Raw genomic sequence first — 16,687 nt, forward strand, 5'->3', positions numbered from 1 at the left:
CACCGCCAGGCTCGTTAAACGAAATTAGTTTGTTGGGAGTCGAAAAACTTGTTAAAAAGACCATTCCACCTACACAATTTCCGGCCCTTACTTTATGCACATAAAATCGAACAAAAAGCCGCCACTACCGCAAGAAGTGTATTTAGTGGACCTAATTAGTGGCCTCATAATTTGTTCCCGTTGTCAGCTATCGTTAAAATGGGTATCATTACTGTGCCGCTCCCTTGTTCGTGATCTTCTTCCTTCGTCACAACAACGACTACACAATGACGCTGCTTCTGCACGAAAACCAAATTGTAAGGAGAGCTCCTGTTTCCCCTGTAGTGTGTCGAGCATGTCCTCCGGAGAGGACGAGCACGAGTGCGCCCAACTGTGTGTTGTCCTTTACAACTTCCACCTTGTTGTTGAGGTCCAGGAAAGCTACTTCAGAATGGTTACGGAAACGATAGTTAAGCTCATTTGCAATCAGTTTGCTGCCTTCCTATCTAGACTTCTATCTAGATACCAATCGGAGGGAGTAGCTTGGTAGCTAAGGACAGATAGCGCAGAAAAGCCCACTCTAGAATATGTGAGGAACTTCTTTTGTCACGAAGAAAAAAAAGGCACAATCAAAACGAAAGGCAAATGGAATGCGATATGCATTAATGCCTGTAGTGCGACGAAAGCGCAGAGGAGAAACCATTCGAAGATATCCCTTACGGTTTCTTGTTACATTTGCTGCCAGCACACGGGGAACGCTAATATGGATTCATTCGTCGAAACGAATTGGGGAACTGTAGTTCCTATAGTTATGTAGCGTTGTGCAAAAGGAAATGAAATAATCCCATTATCGAAATTCCAGGCTCGCGGAAGGTCGTGTATGGTACGGTGCGCATCGATACGGTTCCCTTTCCTTTTTACCACAAACCACGGGCAAGAAAATATTATTAAAATCTCATACCCCCCAAACCAACATGTTTGTTCAGCGTAGCGTACATGCACCTTCCATAGCCTTTCTGCGCTGCGATGTTGATAATGGGTCTGTGTGCCTAGGCTCGATTTGGCTGTAGAGAACGCGCTTTTCATCATTCGTGATGATATGACGTCACTTCGATAGGTTAGGTTTGCACAAATATTTACTTCCGTTTTTAAACAAACGGTTGCGATGGTGAAAGTTTGCCTAAGCAGGGTTTCGAATCATAGAATAGAACTTTTGATTCACTCAGGGGAATGTTTCAAATGGATAGTGGAATACTGCAACCACGAAGAACTTTTGAATCATATAATGAAATCTTGCAAACAATTAGGGGAAATATATAATGCAGCTGTGGAATTTTGCAATCAGTTATGTATTTGTTTTTATTCATAAGGGACGGGGCCTGGTCGTATTGCTAGTCAGTTATGTATTAAGGAAGTATTAATTATTGGTTTTTGATACATATAATGGATCGAATTTTGTATTAATGTTTCAAAATGGATAGAGGCATATTGCAAACCCATTGTGGAAATGGTGGAGGTCCGTTGGCCGAAGAGATAACCGGCAAAAAACCTTCACACGAAAGGACCGGGGTTCAATTTCCATCCTGATCGCCACCCCGTACGCAGGACTAAACTGAAGCCAGAAATGCAAGGCGGAGACCTCTCGAGGTTGTAAGAAGCGAAAGAAGATAGTGGAAATTTCCAGTCATACAAATAAATGCTGCATTCTGCTAGGGGTTGTGCCAAGGTTTTTTTTTTCAATCCTGTCAAGCACTAAATGCCATTTTATCGTTAGTTTACATCACCACCGATTTAGCAAACTCTATAATGCTCATTTGAACCGATTTTATGCAAAAATCTTGCTGGGAAATGTTGCTTGAATTACCGTGCTCTTAAGCTGACCGAGTTGCCAATTTCCCTTAATCGAATGCAACATTCCATTGTATGGTTGCAATTTTCCACAACGGGATGGCAACATTCCACTATCCTGTTGAAACATTCAACACAGTGATTTAAAAGTTCTGTAATGTGTTTCAAAACCCTGTATTTCCCCTAAATGATTGAAGAATTCCATTATATGAGTCGAAACTCATTGTGTCTGTGTGGAAAGCATGTTAAGGGTATAGTAAAATTAATTAAATTTTGATAAACACCCAATGAGAGCGATCACAATGGAAATCAAAAATAAAATCACCCTAATAACAGTGTCTTGCTATATTATGAACCTATTCTCCCCTTCAAAATGTCACTGTCGTTAGCAAGTCGTGAACAGCAGATAGCGGGGCTCGAGAAGCTGCTCACGCCTAAACAATCATTTCATCGGCTTAGCACAACCTTCAAATAAACGGCGCTTGAATTAAAGCGGAAATCTTTTAAAAATTACGCGTCAACAGAGGTCGGATGACATGATGGGAGAATGAATGTGCAGCAGCAAGAAGAAAAAAAGACCCGAAACAACCGCGGGAGAAATGTTGAACGGAAAAGAGGAAACAGAACGCTGCTGGCCATGAACTTTTCACCGGAATATAAACATCCGCGCTCGTTTCCGGGACACGCGGCACGGACCCGGACATCATCCTGGGCACACCAAGAAAGGGAAGCGAGAAAACTTTTGGCCTTTTTATGCTCAAGCATGTGATTTGCTGCTGGATATTTTCAACCTCTGCTGGTCGTCCTTCCAGCCTTTTTTTTTGTGTGTGCGTTTGGTATCCAATCGAGATACTTTCTGTTTAGGAAGAGGCTTGTTTGGTGGTGTTTTCCATCAAAACGACCACTCGGGGAGACTACTACATTGTCGTTTCCTGTCTGTGCGTTGTGTGTGCTCCGTCCCCAAAATCGCCAAATCATAAAGTTTTGTCGTTCCCGAAATGTTGTTTAGAGTTTGTTGCTCCTCTGCCCTCTGTCCGATGCTGGAGGCGCAAGGTGGTTATGCTTTTTCTCTCTCTCTATCTCTCTCTCTCTCTCTCCCTGTTTCATCATGAGTAATAAAGGTGCTCGAAAAGCTTTTTTCCCTCCACTCACTGGCCGGCGGCGGCGGCGGGTCCGCGGGTCAACACTGTTCCGGCACTTTAAGTGTTCATAATTAAATAAAGTTTTCTAATTTTTTATCATTTGCTCTCTCCTGCTTTCCGGTATCCCTGCTTACAGTCCGGCGCCAAAATCAACATATCAGACTGCTCGTGCCCGGAACGAATCGTGACGGTCTCCGGATCCAGAAGTGCGATCTACAAAGCCTTTACACTCATCACGAAGAAGTTCGAAGAGGTACGTTCGGTCGGAAACGCCTGACATTTAGCCTCGTTCATAATCACAGCACATAATGAATCGAATTTTGATCATTCTATTTTCGTTTCACAGTGGTGTTCCCAGTTTCAAGACCAAACGAACACACAGGGCAAACCACAAATTCCAATTCGTCTGATTGTGCCAGCTAGTCAGTGTGGCTCTTTGATCGGTAAGTAAGATTGATGCTCTCCTTAATGAATTGTTATGTCTTGGTGGTGGCTTAAATTCTTAATGTATCCTTCATCCTTTTTTTCTATTACACAGGCAAGGGTGGCTCCAAAATCAAAGAAATTCGTGAAATCACCGGCTGCTCGATACAGGTTGCAAGCGAAATGTTGCCAAACTCGACGGAACGCGCCGTTACGTTGAGTGGCTCCGCTGAAGCAATTACGCAATGCATCTATCACATATGCTGTGTCATGCTGGAGGTAAGTACCTGTGGTTTGGGCAGTATTTAGCAGGGAAAATTGAATGGGAAAGAAACAAATAAAACTTTAATTTACATCAAGCTCTGGGACCGCAATGTATTGAACACATGGTCCTGAGATTACGACACCATTCTTTCATACGGTCTTCTTCTGCTGCCGTTCGAGTAATAACCGGAACTTGCATTCGACGAATGCTTGACATGAAATATGCTGAAATCATTTTCCTTTACAGCGTTTACTCGCTGAAATCGTTTTTAATTCAATTTGACGATATTTTTTCTTTTCCTGTATTTTATTTGTACTTTATCGCTCTCTGTAAACCAAATGGTCATGCAGAATTGTTTACATTTTGGGTCCGGTTTGACAGCTCAGAAGCCAGTTTGACAACCAAACAAGCTCAAAAAATCGATGTGACATTCGTCGATTCGAATATGTTGGATGATACCAAATTTTCTGCCGTTCGATTCGACGTCTCCATTCGATTCGACTGCCGTTCGACGTTCATGATCAGGCTAAATGTCTGCCATTTTTCGGTTGCTAGACTGATTGATACTATGCAACCGGAGACTAAGTACCAGATACTACGCAGGAAAGATTTGAATCAGATTTGATAACCGTGTCCTTCCATGTGAAGGTTGACGCTGTAACCTACTCGACAATATCGGATAGGCACAACATAATATTGAACACAAATATAGGTTAAATGATTCTTAAACTGTCTAACAATAATGCATTATTTGGATTGTTGGCTCACCTTTATTTAGCTTAAAGGTATGTGGCATTTCACAAAGATCTGACCCACTATGTAATTTAGTGTTAGGTTGGCTTTCGGTGGCCAATTTAGCATCTCTCTAATTGGATCCCCCAACGTCCGTCGTCCGTCCTGCTCGTCGCATTTACCGTCATTGATCTGTAGGTGTGCGCTAAATTTCACTTCTGGCGACATTTGCGACCACGACCACGACTAATGGTGTGCGATCTTTTGCATTGCTCAACCATAATGTCGAGCCCCGTTCATCTTGATAGTCCCACCGCGCGCGACGACGACGACGACGGATGCACATATTCATGCCGAACGACAACAATAAATTTTCACTGTGCAAAGGGCTAGGGCACTTTTCCACTGTGCTGTTGCTGTCATGCTGCTGCAAGCGGCACACTACTTTCACGATGATTAATTTATCCCCTCGGTGCACAAGTGGCATGTGCAATGCGTCGTGCCACGGTGTCCGCCGAATTGCACGGCCATTATTCGTCGAGACATTCTTTCACGGCAGGATTGTTAATGGGTTGCGTTCAGATTCCGCTTCCGCTTTTGGAATAGCACTGTTCTATTGTACTGGTAATAGGAAAAGCCCGGTAGTCGAACCATTTAAAATTGGTACAGTTCGAAGAAGATTATAGTTACCGGGGCATGGTTTACAACGATAAACAGCGTATGGCGCTTATAAAGTACGCGGTTTTTAAACAGCTCACAATTACTCACAAAATGGTAAAGATGATAGCATCTCGGAGTCGAAAACCAAAAAGCCACGAAATTACGTTTCACTTTCTTTACGACACAGAGGGTAAGATTCTGAGCTTTTCACCTTTGTTATGCAAAAAAATAAACGCAAATCCGTTTCCTTCGCGCCGGTTTACCACTGGTGTCACCGAAAAGTTGCCGACGATCGTTCCGTTTCGTTTGGATGATAATATAAATGACTGTACAGTTTTCGTGCGGCCAACTTTACCGTTGAATAAATGTGGCTGAAATCTTCTTGAAATGGCATTTGGCACAACAGTCGGATGCCCTGGTGCCCTTCCCATTCAAGCAGGTTTCGGGTGGTAGTGAATTGCGCAAACGGCTGAAACCAAAGTGAAGGTGAAGGTGGTCGAAAAATGAGCTGCGAATTTTATAGAAATTATTTCCCGTGGATACATTTTTCGTTTTTCGCGTACGCCCGCGAGCAGCAATATTTTCGTGAGTGGTTTTCCCGCCACGCCCCACCCCCGGGTGTGTCTGTCTGTGCCCGGGCTTATCACTTGAACCGTTTTTAGCCCGTATGCCATCACATTCTATCGCGTTCCGGTGGCGCTCGTCGTCGTCTGCTAGGGTTTTTATTTGAAATTTCCTGGATAGACGCCTCCATCATCAGCATCATCGTCCTGGGAAACTGGTAGTAGTGGTTCACTACTTTATATCGCTGACGGCGGACGGGAAAGGTTTTCTTCGGATGACGGAAACGATTGTTGGATGAGAGCCGCCGCCGCCGCCGGTGTGTTTGTAAGCGAATGGGAAAGAAATAATCCGCTTAGTGTTAACTCGCAATTTATTTAATGAAGTAATTTCGAATGGTGTGGTACGATTATTCGGAGTTCTGATGGTGAGGCACCGACTCCACCCAGCAGAGCTCCTTCACCCACATCTCAGTGAGGCGAACGGCCTTGCAAGGGAAACTTTTCCAATGATCTTTTGCGTGTAAGCAGAGTAGAAGAAATTGCTTCTCTCTTGTCCTCTTGAGCCTTGGCCGTGGAAGATAATTAATAATAACGATGGATTTTCGTGACGGCGCCTGTCTGTGGTAAACAGGGGGGGGGGGGGGGGGGCAACAATGTGTGCATTGGGTTTTCTTTTCCTCTGCTTTTTTCCCTTGGATTTTGCTTTAGAGTCAAAACCGATCGCTCACTTTCCATTAAAAACTAATGGTTATTTTCTTCCAGTGTTTTTTGGGGCGGCCGGGCGGCGGATCGTAGTTTGTTCAGCTTATTTGTCGAGTTACTGATAAAAACGTGAAAACACTCTACCTGAAACTCTTCCTCTTTTTCTCTCCTCTCACCCACACACACACACACTCAAATACAGTGGAAAATCTTTGATGGGCAAAATTCGTATTCTTCGCTCCCTGCCCATGGGCACACAGGCAAAGTGGTCTTCTCGATCCTAACCACCTGGCAATTACGGGAAAGGTGCAAAATGAAAAGAAGCGTCGTTAATTATACCATTTCACTGCCACTAGCTGATTATGAAGTTATAATAACAAATGGGATTTAGGGATTTTTTAAGCTGGTGCTACCGGTTAGCTGGACTGTGGAGATAGAGGGACACAGATTCTTTTTTATTTTATTGGTAGAGAGCGAGCAAATTAATCCCCGATATAATACCAATCGGTGCTACTGACAGGAGAGTATTACATACGGTTTCGATTTGAATTTGAACAACTACTACGGAGATTTTTGCAAACATTTAAATAAAATGTACCAATAGTTAGTTATTGAAAAGTGCAGCTCCATGATGTTTTAATTAACGGAATTGATTACGAGCATCGTACAGTTTTTGTAATTATGGCGTAAATGACAACAGCTATAGCTTCAGCAATCGATATTTCTTTAATGTGAATACCGATAAAAGGACATCAAACTGTAAAACCATTAATTCCGATCAGTCAAAAGCCCTTTCGTTTTTGAATACGATAAAATGGCGGTGGCGACCTCCATTGGCGACATTTTAAGCCGTCCTTTGATGGAATCTCCAATTTGCTAAATAGCTGTAATTTCACTGATAATTCTTTCACGGACACCACAAACTAAACCGATAACAACGCCACCCTCTATTGCTGGTTGGTATTTTTCCGCCGGGTTTCCACCATCCCCACCTCCCCCCCGCCCTCCTATTGCCAAAAGTGGACACATGACTGGACAAAACCGCACATTTTGTAAATTATTCATACGGTACAGGTGTCGCCCTGCTGAAATGTCACCACACCTGCACACAGGGATTATAGTAGGGGTGGGTGGTGGTGGTGGTAAGCAGAAAACATCGTGGGGGGGTGGGGGGTGGTGGCAAGCATATTTTTATATGACATTCTTATTAATAAACCAAACGGGGGGGGGAACTCCAACCCAACTTTCATTATTATCCCAGTGGCACGAGTGAGGTGAGGTGTCCCTCGAGAGAGGGGTGTTGTAGGGTTGTGGGGTGCGTGATGGAATTTGGGGCTCAGTGAAATATTTCAATTTGCAGATTAGAAAGCTTTTGACCACAGTCAGTTTTGCCATGTTAAGCGGACTAGTCCGAAAAGGGTGTTGTGTGTGTGTGTGTGTGACCTTTAATGTGGTTTGCAGCTGTTACACATATCCTGCTGCTGCTGTGCAGACCCCCTCTCATGCCCTTGATCCGAAGCACTATTTGTGATTCAAAGAAGCAAAGAAAAAAAACATAGGCTCATAATTAAATTTTGCACTCACTCTCTACCTTGTGCGTGTGCGTGTGTGTGTGTGGGGGGTCCTTTTTCATCGCCATTCCTTACCGCTATTAACGTTTGCCGGTAACAGCTTTTGTCACAGGGCAAGCATTCAAATCACGGGAATATAGGTGCTACGACAACCCACTACCACCAACCTGTTTATTTCCTCGAAATCGTGTTCCCATTTTTCGTCAGTGGCCATTTCGAAGCGGGGTGGTGTTAGCTAGTCCAACCGTTGACCAAAACTAGTCGAAAATTTTGACGTAACGAGAAGGGTACTGCACAAAACACGCCGAATGTGACCAAATGCAAGCTGCTGCTGCTGCTGCTGCTGCTGCTACTGAAACACGTGGTAGCCTAGTTAGGTGTAGGAAAAAGGTGGAAAACGACGTTAATTAATGGGAGGAAAAATCACAAGGCACACACATTTTATGACCTGGAAGTCGGCCGGGTATGCATATGGACGGTTGCTGCCCTGCTGCCCTAATGTAACCAGGTGAATAATTAATCACTTATTTTTACGCGCTCTAGTAGTAGCTCCAGCAGCAGCGAAAGACCGTGGTCTATAATTTGAAATTGCTACTATAGCTCAGCGAGCGATCACTGTGCCTGAATGCAAGAGTTTCCTTCGGCCCATGATGTTTTGCAGGCAAAATGTTTCAAAATGTGTGGTGTCGGTTCCGTTTGCCTGTCATATTTCACCGACAGTTGCAGATGTGCACATTAACGCATGATTGGCACTCTTGTTACGTGTAGTGTAGGTATAAAAGTAATTTGCGGATAAGTGAATTCGGTATCGATGTTCATTATTAATTACGATCGTCGCTTGGGGCCGCTTTGGGACACCCAGTTCAGTGCCAATAATACTTGATTTATAATTCGGATTGGTGATGCTACCGTGTGTGTGTATGTGATTGGTGCCGACGTCATCTATTTAGCTATTTGGGTTATCCTTGAGGTGGGGCCTGATGTCTATTTGGCGCTAGAGAGAGTGCCATCCGTGACTCGGAGGTGAAAACTTCGGGGACCATCTTTTATAAGTCAATCCAGATTCTGGCATACGCTTATGATATAAACAACTAGACATCATTGGTTTGAGGCTCTACTAAGTAACAACGAATTCAGTGAGAGGCACTTAGCCTTGGATTGGAGATTAACGAGGCGAAAACCAAAATGGTGGTGGCACCAACAGCGGCCATTCTAACAAACACGGATTTTCGTAGGGGTGATGTACAGATAAGTGACTGCATTTTTAAAGTGGTCCAATACTTTACCTATCTGGAGTCAAAAGTCAGTACCAAAAACAGCATAGATGGTGAGTCACACTCAAGGGTACTTGCTGCCAACCACCCATATTACGGCCTATGGATACTTCTCCCCTCAAAATACCCATCGCGATGGAGGACGGTGAGACTGTACAGAACGTTTATAGTCCCAGTACTCACATACGCCTCTGAGACATGGACTCTGTCCAAAACTGACGAAACCCTCTTAGCCGCGTTCGGGAGAAAGATGCTCGGAAGGACCTTTGGCCCCATATATGTGGAGGAGCCGCTACAATGACAAGGTCCTACGAGTTGTATGATGATCTCACCATCCTACAGCGAATTAGACTCGTCAGGCTTCAGTGGGCTGGTCACGTCATGAGAATGACACCGAACAACACAGCCCGTCGTCCACACGGCTAGAGGAGGCATTTATTAACGCGTCCGCCAGAACGGTCGGGATAATCGATTGGCAGACGAAAGCGATTTGACCGGGAGCGGTATCGAGAATTGTTGCAGCAGACCAAGACCACGAAGCATCTTGGAGTATAAGCATTTTTATACGTTCTCGATTCAACATTTTCATCTTCTGTCATCTTTAATTAAGGATTGGTTTTCAAGTTAGAACAAATCAAATCTATACATAAGTGAACCCTCCCCGGGTTTTGTAACGCAAGATGGCCAACAAACAATAGGAATGCGACCCACAGCAAATATCGATGTGTTGGCATCTAATGAATGTGGTGAACCTTACCCTGGGCCGGTCAGGAAGGACAACTCAATCGGAATTCTATTCATCTAATTTTCTTGCACAACAGCATGAATGACCTACAGGGGGGGAGACATAAGAGGACTAGTACAATAGAATCGATGCTCTAAATCAACATTTCTAACTTTCGCCCTTGTTTCTCCTTTCAGTCACCGCCGAAGGGTGCCACAATCCCGTACCGGCCAAAGCCACAGGTGAATGGGCCGGTAATAGTTGCCAACGGCCAGGCGTACACCATCCAGGGTAACTACGCCGTCCCGGCACAGGAGGTATGTACACGAGACGGAATGATGTACCCATTGTTCCGGGTGTCCTTTTTTGTGTTTTAAACTTCCTTTTACTCGTAGAGCAATCTCTTTCTCCATCTCTGTTGCAAACGAGGCTCTGTTGGTGATCTTTCGTTTCGAAACCATGCCCACCGTCAATGTGTCCAATCCAACAGAGCGGAGAGATTTTTTTTTAGAAACTTTTATCGTATTATCTAACTGTACCTAAGAACGAAACCTTTTTTTTTATTTAGTTACCGCCTCATTATTCTGTCTGTTGCTGTTTGTCACCATTTACAAGAACTACATGCCGCTATACCTGCTTTTGGGTTCACCCCTACACCCTTGTTACACGTTGTATAACACATAGTTTATTGCTCAAGACGATGCTCGCTCTTTCTATACGTGTGTGCAATTACAGCGGTATCGTTTGGCTCCTCGTTGTCCTCGTTGTGTTCTGTTGTTCTATGACCCGTACCTTTGACACTGCTGCTGTGGTGCTGTTGTTTTACCTGTTTACTATGCTAAAAGTTACTATTGTTTATTGAAGCGCAAGCCCGAACGCACCAACTGTCGAATAGCGGAAGGCTCATCAAACAGATTGTTGCTAATCCCGAGGGCTTCTTTTTCATGAATGCTTTGTTTTATATCTTCACTCAGTAACATAGTGCCATTGCCAGTTTCCTTGTTTTGTTTGTTTGTTTTTGCTATTTCTCTATCTGGTTTTATGCGTTTACCATTTACCGTGTTTTACTCTTAATTCAACCGTTGCACTTTGCATCTTCCTCCGATTTTATTTTTATAATACTGTTTACCTTCTGGATGTGTCGTTAACACTTTCCTTCTCAACCGGAAAACGAACGTTCGCGAAACGATCATCGTATCGCTCGTCCTTCTATGTCATTCATTTCTGTTGTTTTTCTTTTACAATTTTGTGATAATAACCACACCCGCCACACTTAAGCAAAGGGGAACGAAATATGCGAAAGTAAAAAAGAACCGGAACCAGAAAAAGAAACCATTTGCAAACTACTCCAACCCGAACATTGTCGCACCACTATCTGTCTTTCTATCTGTTTTGTATCTCTCTCTCTCTTTCTCTATCTATCTCTCTCTCTCTCTATCTACATAACTATCTCATAAATCGTTCGTTTAGACCTGCACAGTATATCCACTAGCCATTACCGGTGGCTTGCATGCGGGCATCTCCGGTTTAGCCGATCCATTACTAAAAGGAACACATCTACAGGGAGCGATACCTCCACATCATCTACAACCGATACCTGATGTGAGTTTAATCGTTTTTGATTGGTGCTGATTTTGCCTGGCAGTAACTTACTACTCTCTACCCAACCCAAGCAAAATCCTCTCACACCATACCGGCAACCAATGTAACTGTCTCCTCCCCCCCCCGCCCACTCACCCCCTTGTCTCCCATTTCTTTCACCAATGTGCCCTTTGTCCAGTCCAGAATGTGAGACCCCCACGGTAACACGTGTCTTCTGCGTACCTAGTGTATCTATAACTATCATCGGTGGCTTTGAGTAACACGTCCAACCCCCGATCCCCGGTCCGTTCCCCGTACTCGATTCTAATCGGCAGCGTAATACTCGCTTTGCGAATGTGTCCTCTAATCTATATTGTTCCTTCATGTGTAGATGCACTACTGTGCAACCCGCATTCCATCCATCCGACAGAGATGCGCCATTGCTGAATGTGATCCTCGTACAGCTCCCTCGTTCCTTCCACCACCTCGCCCTCCCGCCCCATGGGTAGCGCAGCGAAGAATGCAATTGCTTAGACAGTTTTTGTTGCCTAGCAAAGTTCGAACTATTAATTTCTCTAGTCAATAGATTTAGATTAGCTGTAGTGGAACCCCTCCCCCCCCCGCCCCCTCAGAAACCCCAGCAAATCAAGAGTGGTTCTACCACGAACCTTCAGCTTAACGTCTCCGGTTTTAGTTCATCCCAACTCGCCCATTGAAAACTAATCCGAAACGCGAAACAACTGTACCCCTGAAACTACGATCTGATATGGTTCCAGTTTCCAGAAAAAAGTAACGCATCGTTATGCTCCTTTGTATATTGTGTCCTTTTTAGTAATGTAGCAACAACTGTCATATGTTCTCATACCTAAAACCCTATGTAAATTAATTTTTGTGTTGGTATTGAATGAATGCTTAGAGCTAACAGCGTAGACCTACAGCAACATATACGTAAGGCTGAATGTGTTCGTACAGTTATTGTATATTTGATCACACCACCTTCTTTTCATTGCCTTTTATACTTTAAAGACAATCTCATCTGTACAATTCCTTTAATATTTATCTAACACAGCTATAACAGTCTCTAATTTTTTACAACTCGTTCATTTCCGTCAATTCCGTTATTGGACAACGAGATTATTTTTCAAACAATTTTTTTATAATAACTCCAGAGGTATTAGGTTGGGGTCTGCCTTTATTGGCTTCCCTTCCTGCACCAAACAGTACACTTACACAATCATTTTCGAGGCAGACAACACAGAGTAGTATTTTATTACTTATTTTCCAATTGTATGTGCACTTTGGTATTTAGTGGATTTTTGTTGTTGTATATTTCTGAATGGTAATTTTGTATATTGTTATTGTATGGATGTATTAAAATGTGTTAACGGATTGTTTCTTAGTCTGTTATATATACGATTTAAATCTTATTTTTGATCGTTGTTGTATAAAAAAAAAGACGGGAAAGATCTGTCTGCGGACAGATTGTGCTGGTGTTGGTTGTTAGTGCAACACACACACATAATTAGCGTTCTCTGCAATCTTTCAATAACTTACTATCCCCGAGCAGGAATAACACAAGTTTGCACAAAATAGATTTATGAAAGTAATATGAACCAAACCAACCAATATACTCTTCTTGCCATGCCCGCAGTTCGTGCCGCCGAGCAAAACGATTAACCAACTTTGGATCACTCTAACTTTAATTCTAGGTTTCGGGAATCGCTAAAAATCCGCTTGCAGGTCTAGCGGCACTTGGACTAGCTGGTGCGATTCCCTCCAACACCGGTGGACTAAATCCAACTGGTAAGTATTGGAACGGTTTCCTTGCTGTAAGGATACCCTAATTAACAAGGTTTTATCTGTTACCCTGTCATAATGTGCGCCCAAAAAAACATTTTTAACCAAGATTCATAAAGGCGGTGTATCTTAACAGTGCCCTGAAGCTAATGCGTTGCAATTCATATCCCACGCAGCTCTCGCCGCTTTGGCCGGTTCTCAACTGCGAACCAACAACAACCGCAACGTAGCCCCAGTACAGTCGCAATCACACGAAATGACCGTGCCAAACGACCTGATAGGTTGCATTATCGGTAAGGGCGGCACCAAGATTGCCGAGATCCGCCAGATTTCCGGCGCCATGATACGCATTTCCAACTGTGAGGAGCGCGACAGCGGCAACACGGACCGAACGATCACCATCACCGGCAACCCGGACTCAGTCGCACTTGCCCAGTATCTGATCAACATGAGGTAGGTGATCGCTTTCGTTTATTTATTTTTTATTGTTGGATATTTTCATATACTTAGGTCTCTTCTTTCTAATATTACTACCGTTACTACCGATCGACGCGTTATCCGGCGAGGTTGTTTCGATTTTTTTCTTGTGTAGAGGGTCAAGCCCTATCGTGTCGTGGACTGGTTGGACTAGTGGTCTCCTCCCGCCAACAGTGTCCAAACCCAAGGCAGAGGGCGCAACTCCTCACATTGTCATCTCTTGTTTGTGCTCCTCTGTGTGCTAAAATGCTATCTCTGTATCTCTGTCGATTTTCTCCCTTCTTCTCTTACTTTGCTCACTCCCCCCTCTTATCTGTGTTGTTGAGTTCCGTAACACACACACACACACTCACAAACCCTGTTTTTGTTTTTGGTGATCAAAACTATTTTAAGTTGTCCACTCACGGGTTTCTGCTCGTCAATCGATAGGGTTCTCTCGCTTTCTTTTGAAAAGGGCTCCACTCACCATCGAGATGCAGGTGGTCCTTTCAGCTCAGCGCTCTGCGGACTGCTCATTTGGCGTGATTCCGGCTGTGGGGCTGTCCGTTTTCTTTTCGCTCTCTTCTGTGGCTGATCTGTTGTTGTTTTTTGTTTGTTTGCGTTGCGTAGGATATACATAAAAGCCAAGTTCGATAATAATACCCTTCTGTTTCCTGCGAATCTAAAGACGACGTACGACGACTTTCTTCATCTCACTACTACCGCCACTCTCCCCCTTTTACCATGCGTGTTACCACCACCTCCCCCACTAATTATGTGTTTCCTAATTTCCTTTTGCTCCTCATGAAAGAAATATCCATTTCATTTGCTCTCAACATCAACACCGCCGCACTCTAGAGCTCCAGTGTTCTGCGATGAATGAATAAATCCTTTTAAGCCGCAACCTTCCTTTTTTGTTTGCTCTGTCCGGTTCGACTTCGTGTATTGTGTGTGTGTGAAACTATCGTGTGGTACCACCACCCCACTCCAATGCCGCTTCCATCATTTACCCTTCTGTCTGTCCCGTTCGCCGCACGGCGCACCCTGTTTCCATGTGACCGTAAGGATTTGGTTGTGCACATTTTCCCTATCCCGATCAGCCCCGCTGCTCGGTGTCGCCACTCCCCCCGGCTCCGTGGTGTGTCGATGTTCCTTAACCCCCACTCCCCCCCGGCGTTTCCGGCTTACGAAGCGAGAGAGAATCCACTTCTATCCAATCCACCTTAGAATGCCAGTATATACTGTTTATACCTCCCCAAAGGCAAAATCCTGGACTCTTTTTCCCCGTGTTTCCTTTGTTTTCCAAGATAAAAAACAGAAACTACAGTCATAATACCATAGCCATCTCATTGCCATCTACTATCATTATTAACACACTAATACGATGTTAGTGCCCATTTCCATGCCTCCCCATCACCACCTCCTATACTGTGCACACGGGGTATGTGGAGCAGTCAAATATCACACTTTCCTGGTGAAGGTGCTTCTTTAATGTGATTAATTATTTACTGATATTGAGATTTATACGCAATCCGAATCCACGCACTTGTGTGTGCCGAAACGACAATAGACGAGTGTAATAATTACTTTTTTTTTGTGTAGTACCTTTAACTCCCATTTGCTGTGAATTATAATATACATGCGTTCAACTGGGTGAACAGAGATTAACAATTTATTTATGATTGAGCAAAACATTTGTTCAGTATGTTCCCATGTTTTACGTTCAGTTTTCAATCACACATTGTACATTTCATTTGCTGGATATTTGAGTTTCATATGCTTATTTACGCAAGGAAACTGTAAATGGCAAGCTAGCTTCAAATCTGCTTCTAAATAAACTGTACACGTTTTATTTTCTTTTTTGCATGTTTTCGGATTTAATTTGAATTTTTTCTTCACATTTTACAGCAACATTATCCATAAGACACCATTACTTTCGATTCTTTCGATTGGTTTTTTTGTTTGTTTGTTTGTTTGAAACACGTTTGAACAATGCAATAATAATTTGCAAAAGCTTCTTGTCGATTTTTAAATCCCGCACTCAGCATCTATATTTTAAAATGGTGTTTTTCGTTATTTTCTTCACGTGCAGAAATTTAATGCGCCATTTTACTTGCCCGCAGCTCGCAGATATTTTATGTATGCAGCAATCACTATTTTCACACAGTCACTGTCACTGCGCCGAATCTGTCACTATACACTATCGATTCCCATTAATAATATAAATCGCGATTACTTATGTATTATGTTTAAAAAAGCTAATAATGTTTTTTCTAGCAATTTAAAAATAAACAATATTTAATCACATATAAGAAAATCCTTCCGAATTGCCCATTCGGCGCTTACCATTTGCCAGTTGCGAATTGCGCGTTTGCTGTGCAGCAGCAGAGCATCGACAGCACGAAACTTGCTTTCGAAACTAACGTTAATTGTCAAGCGCTCTTATTATATTTTAAAATGAGTACAAAACTGCAATACCTGCACACAGTGTTACTTTCGCAGTCATGTGGATTTGAATTACGCGTTGCTTAATATCCTTCAATATCCTCCATAATTCCGACGATGTTGCAAATTAATCATCGCTCTTCCTTCACATAATTCGCTAATGGTTTCTATCGGAATCGTGACTGTCGAGACCTCAATCGTGACTGTTGCCCACTGTCTCGGTTGGACACAAGCACTGCATCCTTAACTCAATGCTCTCCCTTTCACTAACCCTCCGGTAATGATCGTATCGTGCATCGTAACATTGGTATAGTCACTTGTACCGAAAACACAAGCATCCTTCCGGAACACACAACCAAACGCATTATCCTTAAACAACTCAACTTATGCTCCGCTCTCCTGGTTTCAACATCTCTCTGTTCTGTGTTTCTATCAATATATCTACCAATGATCCTTCCGTCCGTCCGTCCGTCCGTCCGTCCGCTGCCTCTAAATATCCTTTACACGTTTCTTTTTCTACTCTTT

The 16,687-nt window shown here is 43.4% G+C and overlaps 1 protein-coding gene across 19 annotated transcripts in view; it reads left to right on the forward strand.

Moving 5' to 3' along the window:
* LOC118511865 (poly(rC)-binding protein 3) overlaps window positions 1-16,687 on the forward strand; it is a 143,637-nt gene that overhangs the window by 101,246 nt on the left and 25,704 nt on the right. For 13 of the 19 annotated variants that reach the window (XM_036055454.1, XM_036055453.1, XM_036055464.1 and 10 more), the window contains 7 exons: window positions 3,106-3,222; window positions 3,316-3,412; window positions 3,508-3,671; window positions 10,081-10,200; window positions 11,354-11,485; window positions 13,174-13,267; window positions 13,438-13,714. In XM_036055454.1, coding sequence (XP_035911347.1) covers window positions 3,106-3,222; window positions 3,316-3,412; window positions 3,508-3,671; window positions 10,081-10,200; window positions 11,354-11,485; window positions 13,174-13,267; window positions 13,438-13,714 — 1,001 coding nt within the window. The remainder of the gene's footprint in view (window positions 1-3,105; window positions 3,223-3,315; window positions 3,413-3,507; window positions 3,672-10,080; window positions 10,201-11,353; window positions 11,486-13,173; window positions 13,268-13,437; window positions 13,715-16,687) is intronic. The other 6 variants (XM_036055461.1, XM_036055458.1, XM_036055465.1 and 3 more) reach the window with 3 other exon arrangements.

Source organism: Anopheles stephensi, chromosome 3 (genome assembly GCF_013141755.1).
Source record: "Anopheles stephensi strain Indian chromosome 3, UCI_ANSTEP_V1.0, whole genome shotgun sequence".
NCBI lineage: Eukaryota > Metazoa > Arthropoda > Insecta > Diptera > Culicidae > Anopheles > Anopheles stephensi.